General features: G+C 58.5%; 1 protein-coding gene across 7 annotated transcripts; it reads right to left on the bottom strand.

Annotated features, from left to right (window-relative positions):
• Positions 1 to 14: 14 nt before the first annotated feature.
• GAA (alpha glucosidase) lies at positions 15 to 21,812 on the bottom strand. Of its 7 annotated transcripts, none has more exons than XM_046675503.1 (20): positions 21,770 to 21,812; positions 18,233 to 18,816; positions 16,438 to 16,583; positions 14,247 to 14,412; positions 14,066 to 14,162; positions 13,427 to 13,546; positions 13,231 to 13,349; positions 13,011 to 13,142; positions 11,983 to 12,093; positions 11,311 to 11,424; positions 11,126 to 11,210; positions 10,440 to 10,557; positions 9,857 to 9,990; positions 8,027 to 8,178; positions 7,685 to 7,833; positions 6,282 to 6,423; positions 5,645 to 5,794; positions 4,848 to 5,012; positions 4,352 to 4,504; positions 15 to 3,872 (listed from the first exon to the last, which is right to left on the bottom strand). In XM_046675503.1, exons 2-20 carry the CDS (start codon positions 18,773 to 18,775, stop codon positions 3,813 to 3,815), a joined length of 2,856 nt encoding a protein of 951 aa, XP_046531459.1. In that variant the 5' UTR covers positions 18,776 to 18,816; positions 21,770 to 21,812; the 3' UTR covers positions 15 to 3,812. The 7 variants fall into 7 exon arrangements, with proteins under 7 accessions (XP_046531459.1, XP_046531458.1, XP_046531455.1 ...); XM_046675502.1 differs by having other exon boundaries at positions 18,233 to 18,819; positions 21,770 to 21,810; XM_046675499.1 differs by having other exon boundaries at positions 18,233 to 18,819; positions 21,735 to 21,797.
• Between the last annotated feature and the right edge of the window lie 159 nt (positions 21,813 to 21,971).

Here is a 21,971-nt window from a genome sequence, read left to right as displayed (position 1 = left end):
TTCTTTGGGGTGATTAGATATTCTAGAATTAGATAGCGGTAATGGTTGCACAATTCTGTGAATGTGCTAAAAATTACCGAATTGTACATTTTAAAGTGGTGAATTGTATGTGAACTATACGTCAGTTAAAAATCAGGTGGGGAATCTAACACGTCCTCTAAAATTATATTTAAAAACAAAAGGCGTGAATGGGGGGTAAATTGTCTAAAAACCAAAATTAGAAGACCAATTGTTAGACTGGATTATAAAACAAGACACATCTATGCACTGCTCACAACAAACACAAAGGCACAAATAAGTGAGAAGATGGAGAAAAATACACATGGTAACACACGCACCGAAGCAAACCTGGAGTGGTTGTGTCAGCGTTGGACAAGGTAGATTTCACAGCAAAGAATGTGACCAGGGGCAAAGAGGGTCATTTCATAGCCATGAAGGTAATTCATCAAAATGATGTCCCAGTCCTAAATGTCTATGCACCTAGTAACGGAGCTTCAAAATGCAGGAAGTGCAGGAAGCAAACACTGATGAAACTGCAGGGAGAAACAGACAAACCCACAACTACAACTGGAGCTTCCAGTAGCCCTCTCAGGGTCAAGGCGTGATGTCCTCATCCCTTCCATCAACATTACTCTGTACGTTTGGCCAGGGAAATAAGGCAAGAAGAGGGAATAGAAGGCATCCGCATTGGAAGGGAAGACATCTTTATTCACAGATGATGTGACCCTTTATGGAGAAAATCCTAAGGAATCTACAACAGAGCGACTAGAACTAACCGTGGAGCATAGGAGAGACGGCAGCATACGAGGTCAGCATTCGGAGAGCACCTGTAGTCCCACATGCTAGCAGTGACCATTTGGAAAGGGAACTTTTAAAACAGTTCATGGTATCATCAAACATGAAATACTTGGGGACAAAAGATCTGCAAGCTCTGTGCTTTGAAAACCACAAAACCCTGCTGTGAGAAATTAAAGATGTCAGTGAATGAGAGTGATGCTGTCTTCAAGGATTAGAAGAGTCAACATTGTTGAGATGTCTGTTCTCCCCAAGTTGATCTACAGATTCAACACAACCAACTCAAAATACTGAGACTTAGTATTTTTGGTAAAAATTTACAAAATGATTCTGAAATTTATATGGAAATACAGATCCAGCTAGTCAAAACAACTTTGAAAAAGTGAGCAAAGTTGGACTTTAGCTCCCAGATATCAAGAACTACTACAAAGCCACAGTAATAAGGACATAAGGATAGACACATACAGATCCCTGGATACAATAGAAAGTCCAGAAATAGACACAGGTTTATATGAAAGGATTTTCAACAAAAGTACAGAGGCAGTTCACTGGAGAAAGAATCCTATTTTTAACAAATGGTGCCAGAACAATTGGATAGCCATATGCAAAAAAGAAAAAGCCTTGACCATTACTTCATAGCATATACAAAAACTAACTTGAAATGTGAGACCTAAAATTATAGAACTTGTAGAAGAAAACGAGAAGTTTTAGTAGCTTTGGATTTGGCAAAGGTTTCTTTAAAAGGACATAAAAATAATTATAAACTGGCCTCATCAAAATTAAAAACTTTTACTCTTCAAAAGACGTTCTGAAAGTAAAAAGGCAAACCACGGCCTGGGAGAAAACATTCGTGCCCCATACACCAACATGGGCATACCACCAGGATATATAAAGCACTTGTGTGTGGCAGGACAGAGCGGTTCCCCAAGATGCCCACGTCCTAAGGCCTGGACCCTGGGGATATGTCACAGTAAATTGCAAGAGGCACTTTGCAGGTGTAATTAAGTTACAGATTTTGAGATGAGATGATCCTGGATTATCCAGTTGGACCCAAACTAATCACACGAGCCCTTAAGAGTCCAGAATATTCTTGGCTGCAGTCAGTCAGAGGGTGACGTGGTGGACAAGGAGGCAGCAGAGATTCTCAGGCGTGGGAAGGACTCGACCCACCATTGCTGGACTTGAAGATGACGGGGCCACGAGCCAAGATACGGAGCAGCCTCCAGAAGCGCAGGGCGTCAGGTTGACGCCAGCATGGAAACATGGAGCTCAGACCCGTACACCCGTGAACCTGAACTCTGCCAACAACCGGCACGAACAGGGACCCTGCGCTGGAGCTTCTGGTAAGGACGCAGCCGTGCCGCTGCGGATTTTAGCCCAGTGACACCCACTGCAAACTTCCGACCTACAGAGCTATGTCAAATCAATGTGTGCGATTTTAAGCCACTGAGTTTGTGGCAATTTGTTATGGTAGCAATAGAAAACTAATGTATTTTATAACTCAATAATAAACAATCCAAGTAAAACATGGGCAAAAGGTTTCAACAGATACTTCACCAAAGAAGATCTATAGGTGACAGGTAAGTCCGTGAGAAGATGTCATTAGGGACATGCAGTTTAGAACACAATGAGGTCCCCACTCGCTAGAATGGCTGACACTGAAGAGACCGACCATAGCAAGTGACGGGAGGGTGTGGAGCAGCTGCAACTCTCACCCTGCTGGGAGGAGCACAGCATGGCACCCCATCGTGGAAAACAGCCTGGAGTTTATGAAAACATTAACCGCCCCCACATGACCTGACCATGTCACCCTCGGTATTTGCTCAAGAGAACTGAAAACGTCCATCCAAAGACTTGTCCATGATTGCTCACTGCAGCTTTATTCATAAAAGCCAGAACTGAACACAGTCCTAATGTCCATTAAAAGTGGATAAACAAATGGTGGAATAGCCATACAATGGAAAACTAGCAATGAAAAAGGACAGGGTGTTGATACACACCCAATATGGATGAATCTCAAAGTAATTATGCTGGGTAACAGACAAAGAATACATGCTGTGTGATTCCATTTATATATAACTCTAGAAAATGTAAACTCTACTGGCCGAAGCAGGCCAGTGGCTGCCAGTCGGTGGCTGCCTGGGGACGGAGATGTCGGGGAGGCAGCCCTGGCCACACAGCCCTGGGGGGAGGGGCACACCTCTTCCACCAGATGACTCTGACACCAGGCCCAGCTGGACATTCTCCAACCACCTTAGAGATGGATGACACTGGGATGTGAGGTGACACTGGGACGTGAGGTGATGAGATGTGAGGGTGCTGCTTGGAGCATGCACAGTGTGGGCCCCATGTCATGGCCCTTGGCCACATCCTACCTCTCCTGAACCCTAGAAGGATCAGCAGAAGCTTGATTGCAAACGCCTCTTTTATTAAAGATAATTGCACTTAAGATTAAGAGTTTCCCTAAGTCCTGTGAATTGTCCTGAATTCCCCGGGGCCCATTCCTCAGGCCGGCAGACAGCGCCGACCTGTTGTCGGGGGGCAGCTGCCCAGAAAGCAGTCTACAGCGGCCACCCCGCTCTGTCCTTTCATCCGGTCAGAGCAGCAGCAGAGCCTCTAGTGGTGTGACCTCGGGGTGCAGGTACGTCATCCCCATCCCAAGCACTGCCTCTGCCATCACAGGCAGGCAGCTGGTGGCAGCTGACATTACACACTTCACAGTGACAGACTATGGAGAGGTAAACCTTCGATGTCCCGTTCCTAACAGGGCAACCCTCAGGGCATTGGCCTGACTGTGGAACCTGGGGAGAAAAGCTGTCAAAGATGGGCCACTGGCCTAGAGCCCCAGAGCCCAGGAGGTAGACACATAAGCAAATCTGGGTGTTTGGGAGGTCATTGCCATGCGACATGGGGTAAGCACTTCTAACCCCAAGGCCCACCCACCTTGATGGAGAGTGGACAGGTGCTGGGGCCTCTGGGAAGTCAATCTGTAAGGGTCAACACACATCAGCCCCTGGTTAAGACCAACTGATGAGAAACTGCTCTCCCATGGTCAGCGAGACAGGGATGTCCAGGGTCTGGGAAAAAAAAAAAAAGAAAAATTGGCCACCAAACAATTGTCAGCAGAGGTGAGACCCCAATGCTCGACAGACAGAAGTCTGGCCGTGGGCTGGTGGTGGATGCGGGATGTGTCTGGCTCTGGGAGGCTTCTCGCTCTGATGCCTCCCCAGCTGACTCCAGAGGACAATGCTCGGCATCGGCTGTTTTACCCAGCTTTGAAAACAAGCTGCTGTTTAATCAGCCCATGAGTCACCGTCAGTGTAGTGACGGGCACAGGAAAGAGACCAGTGCACGGGGCTGAACCTCCCCCTCCTCCCCAAGGATCAAGGATCAAGTTCCTCTCCGTCCCTTCTAAGGGCCGAGCTGCCTCTGGCTCCCGGACAGTGAGTCCTGATACCAACTCAGCCGACACTGGATTACCAGGATCCTCGGCACCTCCTGCCCCCTCGCCCATCCTGGGGACCAGCCCTCTGGCCCCATCAGTGGGCTCTCTTGCCTTGGTGTCAGGGTTGTAGGTGAAGTTGGAGACAGGAACACCATTGGAGAGGACTTGCTGGGGGGCCGCGGCCACCCCCAGGACAGTCACCCTCTCCAGCTGCAGGCTGGCCCCCTCACTGGTCACATGCAACAGTTCGTTCATGATGGTGTTCTGGCCCGAGCAGAGAAAGATAGAACCAGAGGTGTGAGCAGACAGCAGGGGCAGGAAGCCCCACCGGGAGAGGGTCTCTGGGCAGCAGATAGGACAGGGCAGGTTGGCACTACGCCCCTGTGCAAACCCTCCGGATGCTGGCAGAGTGCACAGGGGCTCTGGCTGGGGCGCTTGGCCCACAGGCCTTCTCCCCTGTGGGGCAGAGATGGCCTCCACTCGGGTGACCCAGGGACAGGTGGCCATCCCAGGACCTCTGGCCTGGCTTCCCTCACCAGATCAGGGCAGTCACCCCCAAGATGGTCCCCATGGCCTCCCACCAGCCTAGGAAGGTCCCAGGACTCACGTTCCTGGCCAGGAAGATGATGTGGGTGTAGGCCTCGCGCTCCAGCACTCCCAGGCTCTCGCCGTCATCCCAGAACAGCTCCCCCTGGGCCTCCCGACTCGAGGTCAGGGCCACAACCAGGGCCGTGGGCTGCTTGCGGGACTCTGTGGTTGTGAGGCCGGGGCCCTGGAAAGGAGGTGGCACACATCACTATCGCAAGCCTGGCAGAGGCCTCCAGACCCCAGGCCAGTGGGATGCTGGGCTGGGGCAGTCCCGTGCTGCAAGAAACTGAGATGTTCAGGACAGCCTACGGCCGAGTGGCCTGGACACCCACGGTGTCCACCCTGGTCAAGTCTCCAACATATCCTGCCAGGCCGTGCTCTGTGCCTTTGCACGTGCTGTTCCCCCTCGAAAGCCCATCTCACTCTTCAAGGCCTGGCGAGCCCCCTGGGGTCCTTCCACCTCAGGAAGCCTCTCCTGAGCCCCTCCCCTTCTTCGGTTCCCCACACCCCTGCCCAGGCTGCAGTGTGGTGCCCACACCTCCATTACAGCAGTGGGCAGACATCCTGGAGGATGTGAGAGGCCCACAGATGTTTGCAGACTGACTGAAAAGAGCCAGTGAAGCAGGCCTCCCCTCAGGCCACAAGTCAGTGCCAGGATGCATTCTGGATATCCCTCCCTGGACCGGTTCATCCTCAACCCTCAGACACCGTCCTCTCTGCCTGGGGGTCTGGGGGGACTCCAATCAAACAGAGGCAACGAGGGGTCCTGGTGGCCCCAGAGCTGGACAAATGGGCTCAGGTGCCCAGCCCAGGTACCTGCAGGGGGATGATGTGCCCAGCCCGGAGGTGGAGGTTGATGGTGTCCAGTGGGGCTGGCAGTGTCACCCACTGCCCTTCACTGTGGATGGCAGGCGTGAGGGGTGCAGGCGCTGGAGAGGGGAGGCCACCAAGGGCCCCTACTGGCACCTGGAGGGAGACATCCCATCACAAAGAGTCCTGGGCAGTGCCAAAGCCCCCGTGCTGTCACCAGGAGCCGGGGGCTCCACGCAGAGGCCTGGGAGGCCAAGCGGAGACAAGCGGGGTGTGACCTCAGGGGCTGACTGCAGGGACCTGGTCACCTAGTGGGGACAGAGCCTGCGAGGCCCCCGGCTCAGGTCCTGCTGGCAGGGGCAGGACTTTGGGAGCAGGAGAACGGGACCCAGCTCAGCCCCGTGGCAGGGTGGCCTGCGGGACACAGGCAAGCGACCCGCTCAGCCTCTACGTCTCACCTGGAAAGTGGGTAACCACAAGGACTGGACGGTATGATCCCCATGGAGCACCCAGGTGAGGACCCACGTGTAGCTGGGACTCGACAAACAGATGCTCCTTTGTCACCATCTGGTCCACACCAACAGGGCAGGAGGAGGGAGCCTGTTGGACTCCCCAGTTCTGGGTTTTAGGGGCCGGGACTCACCGTCTGCAGGTCGTACCACGTGCCGAGCGGAAAGTAGCCAGTCACTTCGACCTCCCCGGCCTCGAGCACTGGGGTGATGAGCAGGGCCTCCCCCCACAGGAGCTGGCGGTCCACGGTCCAGGTGCGGGGGTCCTCAGGGAACCTTCAAATAGAAGGGACGGGCACAGGGGCCTGGTGACCTCTGAGGGCAGTGTGCCCAACGGGCCCGCAGGGGGCTCAGAGAGGAGACAGAGGACTCGGCTTGGACGTGGCAGGGCTGCTCCGGCCACCCAAAGCTACGCAGGAGCTGAGCATAAGCCTCGCCCCTGCCCGACCCTCGGGCACGAGGCCGCTCCCATTCCCTAGTTTGCAAACTGTGTTCTCACCCATTTATCTCTTGGGTTCTCAACAGTGGCCTCGCCAGCTGGCCTGAGCTTTTCCATACCAGGGAGAGGGAGCGGCCGCTGACAGTGCCTTCTCTGTTGGCCTTCACGGGATAAGCTCAGGGCGGTTTTGCTTTTTCTGTTTATGTTCAGAGAAGTGTTACTTTTTCTCTCAATTAAACCTACTTCCCTTTACTTGTTCCTTTTTTTGTGTGTGAGGAAGATTGGCCCTGAGCTAACATCTGTGCCAATCTTCCCCTATTTTGTGTGGGATGCCATCACAGCGTGGCGTGATCAGTGGTGCTAGGTCCACATCCAGGATCTGAATCCGTTAACCCCAGGCCACCAAAGCGGAGCACATGAACTCAAGCACTACGCCACCGGGCCAGCCCTTTTTTGCTTGTGATTCTTAGAAAGCCTTCTCCCGCCAGAGCACTGAGGAATATCACTTCTGTTTTCCTGGGGCACTTTCTACAGCCTCATGTTTGACATTTAACTATTTAACCCACCTAGAACTTTCTGTTTGTAGGATGTGAGGGGGAAATAAATCGCCTTTTGCAAATAGCTAACTAATTCCCTTACTACTTGAGAATCATTTAATCCACTGATTGGAGACGCCATTTTATCGCATGGTCACTTCTGACGTGGACTAAGTCCCATCGGGGGGCTAGCTACTGGGTTTCTTTGCGGCCCTGTTCCCTGAGGCCAGCCCCAGTGGAGTCAATGGTGATGGCCCCACAACTCGCTCTAGCATGCGGCGGGCCTGGTCTGTGCTCAGTGCTCTTCATCCCGGGCTTTTCTGTACTTTGAATGCCCCCAGCCCTGAGCTGGAATGGAAGAGGGGGGACTGGGGATGAGGGGGCACCCCAGTATGGAGGGCCCAAGTTTTGGCCTCGTCTCACTCGGCTGCAACCTGCTCCCTCGCTCAGTTCCTGGGGCACCCCTGCACAGGACGGGGCTGCCCTGGAGTCAGTGGGCCCATGGTCAGCCCCCCTCCCTAGGGTGCCCGTGGGCCGTCGCTCCCCGGCCCAGGCCACTCACTCCAGGAAGAGGGGCCGGGCCACAGTCTGGCCCCTGGTGTGTGCCCCGTGGAACAGCGTGTAGAGGTGGGGCAGCAGCACGTAGCGCAGGGCGAAGGCCTTCCTCATGGCTTGCTGCGCCGTCTCACTGAACCTGTACGGCTCCTGAGGCTGCGGCAGGAGGCAGAGGGCGCAGCTGAGCTCTGGGGCTGAGGCCCCGTGGTCCCTACCCTGGGAGCCCCAGCCCTTCTCGGCCACCCAGCACCAAGCTTGTTGGCACGGAAATGAGCCACGCTGCTCCGTCAGGAAGGGGCTTCCCCTGGGCGGGGCCTGCCCCCACTCTCCTCGCCGCCCCCAGCCCTACCAGGCTGTCCAAGCCGTTGTGGTTCCGCATGAAGGGGTAGAAGGCCCCCAGCTGGGTCCAGCGCACGCACAGCTCCTCCGAGGTGTTGCCCAGGAAGCCACAGATGTCGGCCCCGACCAGCGGCACCCCCAGCAGGTTGAAGAGCAGGATTTCTGGAGGGCAGAGTCAGACTGGGCCTCAGGTGGCCAGAGCAGGACCAGTTCAAGGCCAAGGAGCCCGACAGCCACGTTTGCTGAGCTGACCAGAGGCAAGGATCCCTCATAACGGCCCTCCCATGTCCCCACCCGACAGCCAGTGCTGCGCTGGCCTTTGTGCCTCCCACTCGTGGTCAGTGGGCTCACCTGTGCGTGCCGTGTAGACTGCCCCTAACACCCGGGGGGGGCAGAGCAAATGAGACCCGTTAGGGTTGAACTGTGTCCCCAAAAAGGTATGTTCAAGTCCTAACCCTCGGAATCTGTGAATGTGACCTTACTTGGTCACAGGGTCTCTGCAGATACAATCAAGTTAAGATGAAGTTATTAGGGTGGGCCCTAATCCAATATGGCTGGTGACCTTATAAGAGGAAGAAGCTGTGTGAAGACAAGGACACACAGGGAGAAGGCCATGGGACGACAGAGACAGATTAGAGGGAAGCAGCCATAATCCAAGGACCGCCACGGACTGCCGTCAACCACAGAGGCTGGAAGACGCAGGAAGGACCCTCCCCAGCGTCTCAGAGAGCGCACAGCCCTGCCGATCCCCTGATTCTGCCCGCTAGTCCCAGGACTGTGAGAGAAGCGGTTTCTGTTGTTTTAAGCTACTCAGTGTGTGGCAGCTGACAACAGAGGGGGTCCCTGAGCTGCTGCAGGGTCAGATGTGTTCCAGGGCACCTCAGTCCTGTGCCGACCCCACTGCTCAGTAGGACTTGAGGCTGCACTGGGCTGGCCTCTCTCCTCGGGTCTCCTCAGGGGTCAGGACCCTGGCTTGGAAGCCAACGGGCAGGGCCACCATGGGAACTGTCTCAGTTGCAACAGACCCTAGGAGCTGCTCTGCTAGGTCATGACCAGCTCACACCAGAACCAAAACCCAACAACTGGAGAGGTGGGCGCAAGGCCAGGATCCCGCTCTCGAGATGGCTTCAGAGACTGGCCTGCAGGTGCTGGAGCCAGGTGAAAATCGGAGCCGGTATGCACCTGCAGGCAGAGCTGGCGGCCCCTTCTAGAAGGAAGGAAGGGCTTCTCTCCTGGGCTCAGCTCGACAGGACATCCCTGCGGCCGTGAGTCTGCAGATGCATCCCACTCAGAAGCAAGCCCGTGACTGTCGAAGCACTTCCAGGCCGGGCGTTTTGGTGGAGGCTCTTCTCAGCTGCCCACGTGGTGACTCTGGGACTCCCTCACCCCTAACCCATTCCCCAGGGCTCCTGGGCCATCTCTGGGCCTAATACGCATCAGCGACATCAGAGCTCTTGGAACAAAAATCAAATTCCTTTTTTGCAGAGTGGAGCCGGGCACTGACATGAGGGGGCGGGTGGCACCCTGCAGACTGCAGCTCAGGACTGGTCACCAAAAGGGACACTGTGAGAGGAGAGAACCTGATGGCTCTGCAGGCAGTGGCTGGGGCGAATTGGAGATGGGGACACCTGGAGGAGGCGTGTTGCAGGTGAGTAGACCTGCACAGGTGCACAGGGCCGGGGTGGGTCTCACACCCCACAGGAGTGGGAGGTGGGCCCCCACGCCACCACAGCAGCATCTCTCTGAGCTGTGCTGAGCCCAGCACCCAACTCCAGGCAAACCTCCTCTGAGAGGGGCCCACACTCTTCTCTGAGCAGCCCCTCCTGGCAGGTGCTCTCACCTGGCACAGAGTAGGAGAGCTGCTCCCAGCTGCTCCACACATCCCCTGTCCAGTGGCCGGCGTATCGGCCGTGGCCAGCGAAGGTTGAGCGGGAAATCACGAAGGGGCGCACCCCCCGAGCCTTCACCAGGGCCCTGGGTGGAGCAGAGGGACAGAGAGAGCTGTGTGGAGCAGGTTCTCCCCAGGACCCCGTCACTGCCCACCAGAGCGCCAGGTGGTACAACACGGAGGCAGAGCTGGGAGCAAGGAGCCCTCTGAGCTGAGGCCGGGAGGAGGGGGCAAGGCCACTGCCAAGGCCTGCTGGGCAGGTACTCTGCCCAAGCCACCCGACCCCACTGGAAGAGCCATGCCACAAGGAGGACAAGCGCCCTGCAGGCTCGCAGGAGCCAGAGGCCCTGGTCAGCCCAGACCTGCCTCTCCAGTCACCACTGGCCCTTCCTCTGAGGGGCCAGGCATGGAGTGGGGGAGAGCACCTGGGCCACCAGCTGGCCCTTGGGGGTAGCTTGGGCTTCCTCCCCTCGTTCCTGCACCCCGGGTCCGGTAGAAGCCCCTGCCCCTTGTAACCCTTCAAGGGGGCCCTCACCTGTGGGAGGCGATGGCTTCGGTCAGGCCGTACAGGTTGTGCAGGTTGTAGTGCGTGGAGAGGAACTGCTGGCTGGAGGCACAGATGGTGGCTGCCCGGAGGGTCCCGCCAACCACCCCTGGAAGAGAGCAGGGCTGTTTCTGTGGGGTCTCCACCCAGCGGGCTCGTGCTCCCCACATCCCTGGCACCCTCCTCCACAGGTCTCAGGCTCCCAGCTCGGCCCTCGGAGGCGCGTCCTGAAGCCACCCCTCGCTGCCGGTCAGCCTGGCATTCTCCTCTGCTTGGCGCACCCTCGGAACCTGTGGTGCGTCCCTGTACAGTCTCCACTTTCCCAAGGACAGGAACAAGGCAATGCCGAAGGCTGGCCTTGCAGACCCCAGAATTCACACCCATCTGCTTTTGACCCATTTCGAGTCTTTCCCAGTCCATTTGCCTCAGCCTGAAACGCCCGCCCTCCGAAGGTCATGCCTCAGCTGCATGTGCCCAGGGCCGCGTCCTGTGCCAGCGTCTCCCCGACCTGAGCCTTACTCCTGGGGTTTCCCCACCCTTTCCAAGGCTGGCTGCGCCCACTGGCTCCTCAGAGATGACAGCTTCAAGTCTCCCAAACCAGAGAAAGAAAGCCCCCAATGTGAGCCATTAAATCCCCAGAGAACTGGTGCCAGGGGGCGGCAGGTGGGAGGGCTCACCTGGCACATAGGGCGGGTTCTCCAGGTCGCTGTCGGGGCAGCCGTCCACAGAGCCCTTTACGAAGTTGGACGGCTCATTCATGTCCTGCAAGAGAGGCCCTGGCAGTTGGCGCCCCTGCCCGGGGCAGGGGGTAGGGCTGGTCCCCGGAAGCCAAGAGATGCCCAGGGGCGGGGGCCACACTTACAATCCACATGCCGTCAAAGGGCACCTGGGCGTGGAACTCGGCCACCATGTCCTGCCACCAGTCAAGGGCCTCAGGGTTGGTGAAGTCGGGGAAGGCGGTGGACCCGGGCCACACCTGGACGAGAGGCCAGAGGGGAGACCCGGCCCCCCAGAGCCTGCGCTGAGGCCCTCCGTACCTCGGCTGCGGGTGGGGGTGCAGCCTCATTCGCCTCCTCGGGGGCACTGAGGACGCGAGGAGCAGCGGTGAGAGAGCACGGGGAAATAAGCACCAAAGGCCCGACTTTCAGAAAAGGCCCTGAGGCCCGGAAGAGAGCCTCGCATATCTGCGCTGCCAGGAGCCTCCCCCGCCGGGACCCCCTTCCTCTGGCTTCTGGGCACACCCTGGATCAGGGAGGTGGGGACTCTGCTGAGAGCCCCATATCAGGAAGCCCTGGGGACTGGGAGGACAAGGAGACCCTCACCGAGGGTCTGCAGGCTCCTGCCCGGGCTGGGCCCGGCTGCCCAAGAAGCCAAGGGCCCCCGATGGAAGCATCTGAGGTGGTGTTCCTCATCAGGAGCCACCGTCACGCCCCGCTTTGTCCCTCTGGACAACACCCTCTTCCTGAACAGCTTCCTGTTCCACTGGCCGGGGACCCCTGCTTTCTCACCCATTGCCCCCCAGACCCCACTCTACCTTCCCAATCAGCGGCTGCCCAGTCTCATTGGTGATGAAAACCCCCCTCCGCAGACCCTCGTCATAGGGTCGGTAGCTCCCGGGGGGGCCAGAACTGCTGATGGCGGGGTCCTGGGGGTGAGAGGACCCAGTCAGGAGGAGGGGGAGATGCCCCCAGCCGTGGCACCGTCCCCGGAGAATGGGAACACGCTGTCGAGGCACGCCGACAAGGGGCAGAGCAGGGTGAAGCCGGCCGCCGCACAGCACGCCCTTGCGGTCCATGCACGCCTCTGCCTGAGACAGCCAAGGGCCCCACCGGCCGGGCGTGTGCACCCGATACAAGTTTGCCCTTTGTTCTCAGGGTCCTAGAGCTTCACAAGTGTGCACAGCGAGCATTTCTCTATCTCACAGCACAAAGAGAACAGGTCTGTGTCTGCCCGCCCTGCTCTGCAAGGCCACTGATGCCGGCTGCCCTCGGAGGGGCCAGGAGGATGGGAATGGCCGACATCAGCCAAGTCCAAACCTCATGGCAAACTGATTCCCTCTACTGAAGGGGTATCCGTGGTGCGACCCTCTGGTCTCAGCTTCCCCTCCCTACCTCTTCCTCCAGCCACAGAATGGCCAGGCAGGGTGTGTCTTTGTCCTGGGCCACTCAGAGTCCCGCCTGCCTTCTCCCGAGCAGAGCTGACTCCCAGGGAGGCAGGGCCGGGACACACAGGGCCTCAGCCGCCCCTTCCAGTACCGGTGCCGTCAGCTGATGGCCCCTCTGCCTTTGCTTCAAGCCGTTCCAGTAACATACAACCAAAGGCTCGTGAGCAGCAGGCAGATGCTTCCAGGGATCCTTAAGCTGGACATCAGTGGGCCCAGGGACACGCCTGTAAATCTGATATTCCCTTGATATCAAAGACCCTCAGAAAATGTCCTCAGTGACCACAGCAGGCACAAGGAAGACGTCACCTAGAGGAGGAGCCACTGGCCACTGGGCCGCTCTCCTTCCCAAAGAGCCAGATCCACGCGGTGTCGCAGGAGGGGAGGAAGGGGACACTCACAACGATCATCATGTACCGCCGGCCGCCCTGGTGGAGCTCCTGCACCATGGCCGGGAAGTCCCCGAAGCCATCCTTATTGAAAGTGAAGTCCCTCCTGGCGTCCATGTAGTCCAGGTCGTTCCACTGGACGTCCTGCAGCCACAGCACAGGAGCTGGCTGCTGGGGCCTGGGGAAGTGTGCGCCAGGCCCAGCCCCTCACCTCCCCGGCCCCAGCACTCACGAGGGGGAAGTGGGCCCTGGTCATGTTCTCCACGACCTGGCGGGTGATGGCGGTGGAGGAGTAGCCCCAGCGGCAGAGGTGGAAACCCAGGCCCCAGTACGGCGGCATGAATGGGTAGCCTGCGAGCGAAACTCCATGAGAGGGTCGGGGGGAGGGGAGGAGGGGCGGTGGGGCTGGATGAGGGGAGCAGGCCTACCCACGACTTCCAGGTACTGCTGCACCACGCTCTTGGGCTCCGGGCCCAGGAAGACGTACACGTCCAGGATCCCGCCAGTTGACCTCCAGCTGAGGGCCGGGCTAGGCTGCAGGACCACATCTGGGGGAAGCAGCCCTGGGGCTCAGGGACAAAATACCTCCCCCCCACCCCCTCCCCGAGACCTTTGGGACAGGGCAAACCACTGTCAGAGGGGGTCCTCCCACAGACAACCTGGGAGTGGCCTGCCTGGGGGGCCTGGGGGAAAGTCACCCTAAGCCTGACTCACTAAGAAACCTGGAGCGGGACAGGAAGATGCTGACTCCCCTTTCTGGCCTCTGACTGCCACCGCAGAGCAGGAGTCCCAGAGCCCACCTTAGGGGCACTGACAGGCAGAGCTGGCAGAGGTCGCAGCCCCCTGGACTGGTTTCTTGGAAGAGCAGACAAGGCCCGACTCCCTGCCCATGGCCACTCTCCTCTCCCCGAGTCTGACGGCAGACACAGAGAGCCCCACGTCCCCGCTATGAGGGAGGTAGTGCAGCCACACCCAGAGAAGGCGCCGGCCTGGGGGCTCAGAGACAGATCTGGCTGGGGTTTTGGGGGACTCTGGTGCCCGCTGGGTGCGGCTGCCCACTGGCTTACCCATGGCATTGCTGTTCAGGAGGAAGACCCCGTGAGCCGACCCGCCGTCCTCCAGCACCATGTAGAAAGGGTGGGACCCGTAGAGGTTCACGGAGGGCTGGGAGACGGCGGACACGGGGCTTCAGCTCCCGAGTCCACACGGCTCCTCTGGTCCCAGGCCCCGCCCCAGCTGCCCCCGTACCGTGGGGGCGATGTCCCGGTTCCAGAGGGTGATCTTGGTCCAGTTGGTGTTGAGCATCAGGGGGCCAAGGTGCTCGGCAAGGCCGGTGACGTACCGGGATGGCAGGGAGGTGGACAGCTGCAGAAACTGGTCGGCGAAGAACAGGGGCGCCACCGTCGTGTTCAGCCTGCGGGAGAGACCAGGCGGCCTCGCACCCTCGGTGCACCCTCCCCAAGAGACCTCCTGAGGAGGGCTGCTGTGGCCCGGCCAGCTCCGTGACACGCCGACCCCAGGACGGAGGCAGCCATGAGAGGCCCGAGAGCCCTCGGGGCCCTGACACGGGCGTGGGAGCACGCAGGGTGCATCCAGAGAAGGGGTGCTGCGCTGCCTGGCCGTGTGCACGTCACCGCAGGCGGACCTCCAGGGCCGACTGCCCCATGGGCCCTGCTGGCAAACTGGTCCTGGGCGAGGGCTACCCGAAACCCTTCCAGCCCCGGAGCTGTGGCCCCAAGCTCCTCCCGCAAGGCCCCAAGGGCTCGCAGACATCGGCCAGTCCTGCCCCCCACAGCTCCAGAGCCCGTGGAGCTGCCCAGCCTCCCGAGGTCACACAGGGTCGAGAGCAAGGCAAAACCAAGGACGTGGCCCCTCGCCACGAGGAAGACGTGGCGTGGCTAATTCACGGGGGGAGCGCCCCTGCACCCTGCCCGCCCCGGGCAAGACTCTACTTATCTGCAGGCATGTGTTTTCAAGACCAAAATCTGATAAAATGCTTTAAAAAACTTCTCTCCACGGGGTTTCTGTGCAAAGGTCAGCTTCTTGGAGAGGCCTTGCTCTGCCCTCCCTGCCGCGGAGCCAGCCCTGCCCTCTGCATCCGCACAGCCCGTGTCTGGGGCTTTCTTGGCGGTTCTGCCCCCGCCTCCGGGCTTGGACAGACTCGCTGGCTGCCCTCTCGTCAGCCCCGGGGGCAGGCCTACAATGCTCAGCCAGGGAGTGAGCGGGCGAAAAAGAAAAAGCGCATTCCAGGAGGCGAGTTCTTTTGAAGTTAAGCAAGGCCAAGGGAGCTCGTCCCCGAGTTCAGCGACAATGCAGGGCCCTTGGAGCACATGTTCATGCGGGACTGGGTGGATAAGGAGCACAGGGTGTGTCCTGTGAAATGTGTTTGTACCCCCCAATGGTGGGGCAGACGGAGGGCTGTGGTGGAACTGCTGCCCGGCGAGGGGAGGGCCCTGCCCTGGCCTGATGGCTGGGCGAGGAGCGCTTCTGGGCCCCTGGGTCTGTCCTCCTGAGGAGGGGCTGTGTTGGACCCTCAGAATCACAGCCATGGCCTCTGAGTCTAAAGGATGTTCAGTCTTGGGGGCGGGCGGGGGAGGTGAGGGCGTGACAGGCAGTGCCCTCATTCTCTCCACAACAGCCACCGAACACCTCCTGTGGGTCAGAACCGCTCCAGGACCTGGAGGTTCAGGAGTGACCCGGACGGGACAGGCGCCTGCTGCAGGCAGACGGCAGCAATGATCCCAACAACCTGAGATTCCGTGGGGGAACACAAGCCCCCAAGGGACACGAAGCAGAGAGTGGCCAGCAGCATAGACACTGGGACCCTGGCTCTGTCACCTGCCAGTAAGTCACCTTGCCTCTCTGTGCCTCAGTTTCCCCATCTGTAAAGTGGGGATAATAACAGCACGTACTTCTGAGTTGTTATGAGGATTAGATAAGTTATAACTACAGTGCCTGAGATGTAAGAAGCGACATGGAGTATTTGACAAATAAAATAGAAACAAGGCCAGTGAGGGGATGTTGCCTGGAGTGGGGTGCCATTTCAGACTGGACCAGGGTTCCTTAGCCAAGGCACTACTGACATTCGGGCCAGGCCATTCTTTTCTGTGGGAGTGTCCTGTGCATTGTGCAGCGTTGAGCAGCAACCCTACACTCCCATGTCCAGGGGTGACAATCAAAATGTCTCCAGCCATTGCCGAATGTCCTCTGGGGGAAAACCCCCCAGCTGGGATTCCCTGGGCTGGACAGTCGAGGGCCTGAGGAGAGGCTTTTGAGAGCTGGGGTGGAGGAAGGGCGAGCACCAGGGCCTGGGGCATGGGGGTCAGGCACAGCGAGGAGGCCCCGAGGGGGCAAGCGGATCATGACAGGGTCAGGGCCAATGCCATCCAACTCCCTGGCCCTCCCACCCAGGGTGGGGGTGCAGGGACCGTTCACTCACAGCACCCGTCCGTTCAGCTTCCGGCGCACGACCACCCCGAAGGGCTCCTCCGAGAACTCCACGCTGTAGAGAGTGGACGTTGCCCGGCTGCGGACGCGCGGGGTCTCCAGGGGCACCTCGTAGCGCCTGTTGGCGGGGTCTTTGATCTAGAAGGCGAGAGACGGAGGTGTGGGAGGCCTTCTGGGGGCCGGTGGCCCTGCACACCTCCACACGCCGTCCTTCACCCTCCCGAGGAGCAGGGGCTCGGGGCTGTGCCCCACGGCCGCAGGGTGTGAGCGCGGGCATCCTGGGCAGCCTCCCTGAGCCCATCTCCTCACCCACAGAGCCAGGAGGGGAGCGCCCCCTGTGGGTAGCCAGGTCAAACACAGAGGCCCATAAACCTGAATTCAGATTAAAACATTGTTTTTCAGTGTATGTCCCAGATATTGCATAGGACATACACTAAAAAACAAAAACTCGTTCACAGTTATCTGGAATTCAAATTTATTAGGCATCCTGTATTTTTTTTTTAGGGAGCTCCCAGGCCTTCCGTTCATCTGTTGGTCAGACCTAAACATAGAATGTTCTTTCTTATGTTTAGCCAAATGCTTCCCCCCATAACTTTCACCCATCAGTCAGCAACATCTTCTCCCTGACTCTTCTTTCCTCAAGGAAAATCCATCAGCCTTAGAGAGAGGAGACCTTAGGAAATACTATCATGGGGCCGTCACCAAGGTTATAATGTTTAAAATTATCAACGGTTGCACAACAATGTGAATGTATTTAAAGCCACTGAACTCTGCACTTAAAAATGGTTAAGGGGCCGGCCCCATGGCCAAGTGGCCAAGTTCGTGCACTCTGCTTCAGTGGCCCAGGGTTTTGCTGGTTCGGATCCTGGGCACGGACATGGCGCTGCTCATCAAGCCATGCTGAGGCGGCGTCCCACATGCCACAACCAGAAGGACCCACAACCAAAAACACACAACTATGCACCGGGGGGCCTTGGGGAGAAAAAAGGAAAAAACAAAATCCTTTTAAAAAAAAAGAATGGTTAAGATGATAGATTTTATATGTGTTTTATCACAAATTTTATTGTAAAATAAATTTAAAATAAAATGATTTAAAAAATAATTTTTAAAATAGGCATCCTGTATTTTTATTTGCTGAATCTGGCAATGCTACTCCACCTGGCACACCTTGTCACAGGGTGAGTGAGAAAATACGATCAGGGCACCTCGCTCTTGTCCAGCCCACGGCAGTTGCTCAGCCAAGGACGGCTGCGATAAATTACTGTTAAAATCATCGGGCGTGCTGAGCGAGGTGTCTGTACGCTGATTCAGTCGACTAGTGTTTACAGGGCACCTGCTGTGCGCTGGACACTGTTCCAGAGGCCGGGAAACTGCAGAGAATAATCACGCAAGAGGCCCTGCCCTGGAGGACGGACAGTCAGCCTGGAACTCGACTGCCCGGAACATGCTCCCTTCCTCCCTCTCCACCTTTCTGCTTGCTGGCTCCTGCAGCACTTCAGGTCCCAGTTGAGACATCACTTCCTGGGGGAGGTCTAACCTCCCTCTACCGCAGCCTGAGCACTGCCCTCTAGAACACATTCTAGAACCTTCTAGTAACTGTCGAGTAGCCCACTGTTCCCTGAGTGTAGGAACTGTGTCCACTCACTCCTGGACTCCCAGTGAGGGCGCAAAACACACTGTGCAAGAAACAAACATGCAGTAGAGTCTGTCTTTGCCCCCTCTGTCCCCGCTCAGCCCTCGCCCGTGGCCCCCGTCTCTGCATGAGCCTGACCCCCACCCCCGCCCACCGTAAAGTGGAGTCGACTCTCGGTCTCCACGAGCACGTCCAGCCGTAAGGTCAGGATGTCCTTGGGGAAGAAGGTCGGGGCGGCTCGAGTGAGGGTGGCGGTGTAGCCCGTCTCGGTGGTGGTCAGGTTCCCCAGCTTGTAACTCGGGTAGCTGGGGGGGAAGAAGCACCAGGGCTGCCCCATCTGGGAGCCCGGAGGCTGCCGCCTGGCAGGCACGTAGCAGCAGCCCCGGGCCTCACACTGCTCCTGGGTGATGGCCTTGTCTGGGGCACAGTCGAAGCGGCTGTCGGGGGGCGTGTCGCACTGTGCCGGCGCTGCTCTGGGACTGCCGCGGCGCCCTGGGGCGGGTTGGGGCCCTGGGCCGCTGGCTCCCTGCTGGGGAGCTCGGTAAATCTCCTTGGGTACTTGAGAGAAGCCATGCAGCTCTCGGGGGACCATCGTGAAATCGTGCAGCAGGACATGCCCCAGGAGGGCAGCGGTGGCCAAGCAGACGAGGACACAGAGCCCCAGGGGGCGGGAGCAGGGCAGCCGCCTCTCATCCATGGTCGCAGCGCCTTCGGGCAGCAGGGACAGGTCCTGGAGGCCTGCTGAGAGAAGAGCCAGGCTCAACAGGGAAGGCAGGAGGGAGTGACCGGGGCCTCGGGGGCCTCTCAAAGCAGTGTCCAGACATGAACTGGTGGCCAGCCCCCAGTGCCCAGGGCGGAGGTGAGGTCTGTGGAGGAAGCGGCAGGCGAGGATGGACGAGCCCCCAGCACTGTTTGGAGAGTGTCCGGGAGGGAGGAAAAAGGGAAAAGAGAGAAGAGTCCAAATAGGGGTTGCAGAAGGCCGTGCACCATGAAGTCCTGTACATGTTACAAAGGAAGCCACTTAGAACATGTGGAAAATGATTCCATGACACAAAGGACCCACGTGACAGGCTGACACCACATGGAACAGCAAGTTACAACAGCAGACAGAATAAGCCCTGTTTCTGTGGCTGAGGTTCTTAAGTTTTGGCCAATGGGGTGGAAGTGGAAGTGCCTTACGGGGACCGCCCCCTTCCCTCTGTTCCTCTCCTGCTGACCTGGATGCCGACACAGCCTGGGGAGACGTTTTGGGCCCTGAAGCTGAGGCGTTTTGGGCCCTGCAGCTGAGAGCAACACCCGAGGGATGGCAAAGTCACAGGAGGAAGGCCTGGCCCCCAGGACTTGGCACATCAGAGTCCCTCCCAGCCCCCGAGGTCAGGTGCGGAGATAGCCGCCCAGCTCGGGGAACACGGCTGGGGGAACACGGGGCTCTGGGTCTTTGTCACGGCAGCCGCAGGCGGAGCCTCACTTTGGTGACCCAGTGCGAAGACGGTGATTACCTGCGGTCTGCTGATCTGTGCTCCAAACGTTTTATAAGGAACATTGTTGGTCTGGCTCCTCCAAGGAGCAGCAGCCACCAACACAGGAGTCAACGTGCAAGGCCTCTATCAGGGGAGTCCTTGGCTGTTTGAGAGGAAGTGGGGAGGATGCCGGGGAAGGCCGGCGAGCCACCGCACCCCATGCAGATGCAGGTCTGCCCCTGGGAGGGCGGGGCAGGGCGGCTGGTCCAAGCGTCCCAGTCTGCCACATAGGCAAAGGAAGGCTCGGCAAGGCTGTGGGGGATCCTCAAGCCACAGGTGGCCATTAGAGGGGCCAGGGTCCCCTCAGCGGCCTGCCCTGGGGTTAGGGCCGGGAAGCAGCCTGGCCCTGGAGCCGGTGCAGCCATGGGTTTTGGCAGCTGGGCCTGGGGTCGGCGAGGCTCCCTGTGGCGGGAGGTCGGTGAGACGCACTCTCCCAGCTGCCACAAACTCTGAAGTGTTGGGAAAAAGTCCCGCGCCAGGAAGAAGTGCCCCTTGGACATGGAGGGAGTCTGAGCATGTCTCAGACACAAACCAGCCGCCTGGAACATTCTGGCCACCGCAGACCCCTGGTAAATGAGGTGCAAGAGTGAACTGTTTTTATTCACAACACTTCTGACACCAAACCTGCGGGGCTTTTTATTTTCACACCAATCAATTCTCCCACTCCCCAGATACCCGCTGGGCATCCAACGATTCAACTCAATTCCGACACGAGCCCCTGGAGTCAGTGCAGACCCCACAGGTTAAGGGTGCGGTCCCACAAGACTGCCTCAATGCCCAGGTTGTCATCGGCACTTCTGACCAACTGGCTATAAATTCGGACGTTCATACAACCGCTGCCGCTCCACTTCCTGGAACACCTCACAGAACTGGGGAAAGCAGCTGACTTACTGTTACCGGTTTATTAGAGAGAACACAACGCAGGAACAGCCAGATGGCAAGGTACGGGGAAAGGGAGGGAGCTCCCATGCCCTCTCCGGGCTGGCCACCCTCCTAGCACCAAATTGTGCTCACCAGCTTGGCAGCTCTCCAAACCCCAACTAATTTATGGTTTTGATGGAGGCTTCATTATGTAGGCACGATTGATTGCATCATCGGCCATTGGTGACTGGCTCAACCACCCACTCCCCTCCACTTTCCAGAGGGTGCAGGTGGGGGTGAAAGTTGCAACCCTCCAATCCTGCCCTGGTCTCTCTGGGGACCGGCCTCCATCCTGAAGCAGCCATCCAGAGGCCCCCAGCCTCCAGTCATCTCATTAGCGTCCAAAAGACATCATTCCCAATATCCCAGGGGTTTTAGGAGCTGTGTGCCAGGAACTGGAGACAAAGACTAAATATTTATTTTTTATACCACAAAGTGTCACAGCTCCACCTGACCCTTGCAGATACATCTGACACCTGTGATCACGAGATTCAGAAACCAGGGAACTCAGAGTGTGGTCCGGGGGCCTCACTCAGGGAGCTCCCCTCCCAGCTAGTGGTCCAGGAATTGCAGTGAGAGGCTGCAGCGGTGGCTCGGGGACGCATCCAGGACTACCAGCACATCCCCTCCCCATGTTTCCATTTCACAGACGGGGAAGTGATCCTAGAAATGGGGAAGAGCCGAGCCCCGCGAGGTTGACAATTGAGAGAAAAATGGGGAAGAACTGAGGATCAGGAGGTCAAGTGGCACAGCTGACCAGGAGAGCCTGTCCCTCCCCTTTCAGGAAGTGGCTCAGGGTGGTCGTATAGACAAGCCAGGTTCAAAGCCCAGCTCCACCACTGACGTGGGAAGCAAGGGTTCTTAACCTCAGGTGCCTCAGTTTCCTCCCAGTGAAAGGGGGCAAGTGCCGCCTTCCTCGCCCAGCAGCGGGGTAGTGAACGAGAACTGTGGAGTTTCTGGGGTCCCCGTCGTTTATGGGGTCCTGGTCGTTACTGCTGCCCACCTGCCGCACACGGACCCCGGCACGATGTACTCCAGTTCTAAATGGTTAGTCACTGACGACCAATCAATCGATCGATCGATCCCTCCCTCTCGGGAGTCAGGACTGCCCCGATCCGCCACGCCTCGCGTCGGAGAGCCGGCCACAGACGACCCCGGCCCCGGGCTCCCGCCGGGACCACCCGCAGCCGCCACCCCACGGCCGGGCCCGCTCACCTCCGCGCACGCGCGCCCGGCCCCAGCCTGCTCACCTCCGCGCACGCGCGCGGCCCGCAGCGGCGACCCCGGGTCAGGAGAATCAGGGGAGGGGAGTGGGTCACGTGACAGGCCGCCTGCGCAGACGCCCTAGGCCGGGCGCGCTTCTCCGGTGGTGCGCACCCTGGTGGCGGGCAGGGGCGCGTGGGCGCGGGGGTTCCCGGTTCTCGCCCTCCGCGGTCCTCTGCGCCCTGCAGG

This window comes from Equus quagga, chromosome 11, assembly GCF_021613505.1.
Source record: "Equus quagga isolate Etosha38 chromosome 11, UCLA_HA_Equagga_1.0, whole genome shotgun sequence".
NCBI classification, from domain to species: Eukaryota; Metazoa; Chordata; class Mammalia; order Perissodactyla; family Equidae; genus Equus; species Equus quagga.
Note: the sequence above shows the minus strand (reverse complement) of the source record. Positions and strands in the feature narration are given on the sequence as shown.

Excerpts from the sequence above, each read along its gene's own strand:
- GAA (XM_046675503.1), bottom strand. The coding sequence starts at position 18,775 with ATGGATGAGAGGCGGCTGCCCTGCTCCCGCCCCCTGGGGCTCTGTGTC. Across the intron at positions 14,413-16,437 it reads AAGCTGAACGGACGGGTGCT|GCTGAACACGACGGTGGCGC; the intron begins GTGAGTGAACGG and ends TCTCTCCCGCAG. Across the intron at positions 10,558-11,125 it reads GAACCCGCCCTATGTGCCAG|GGGTGGTTGGCGGGACCCTC; the intron begins GTGAGCCCTCCC and ends GCTCTCTTCCAG.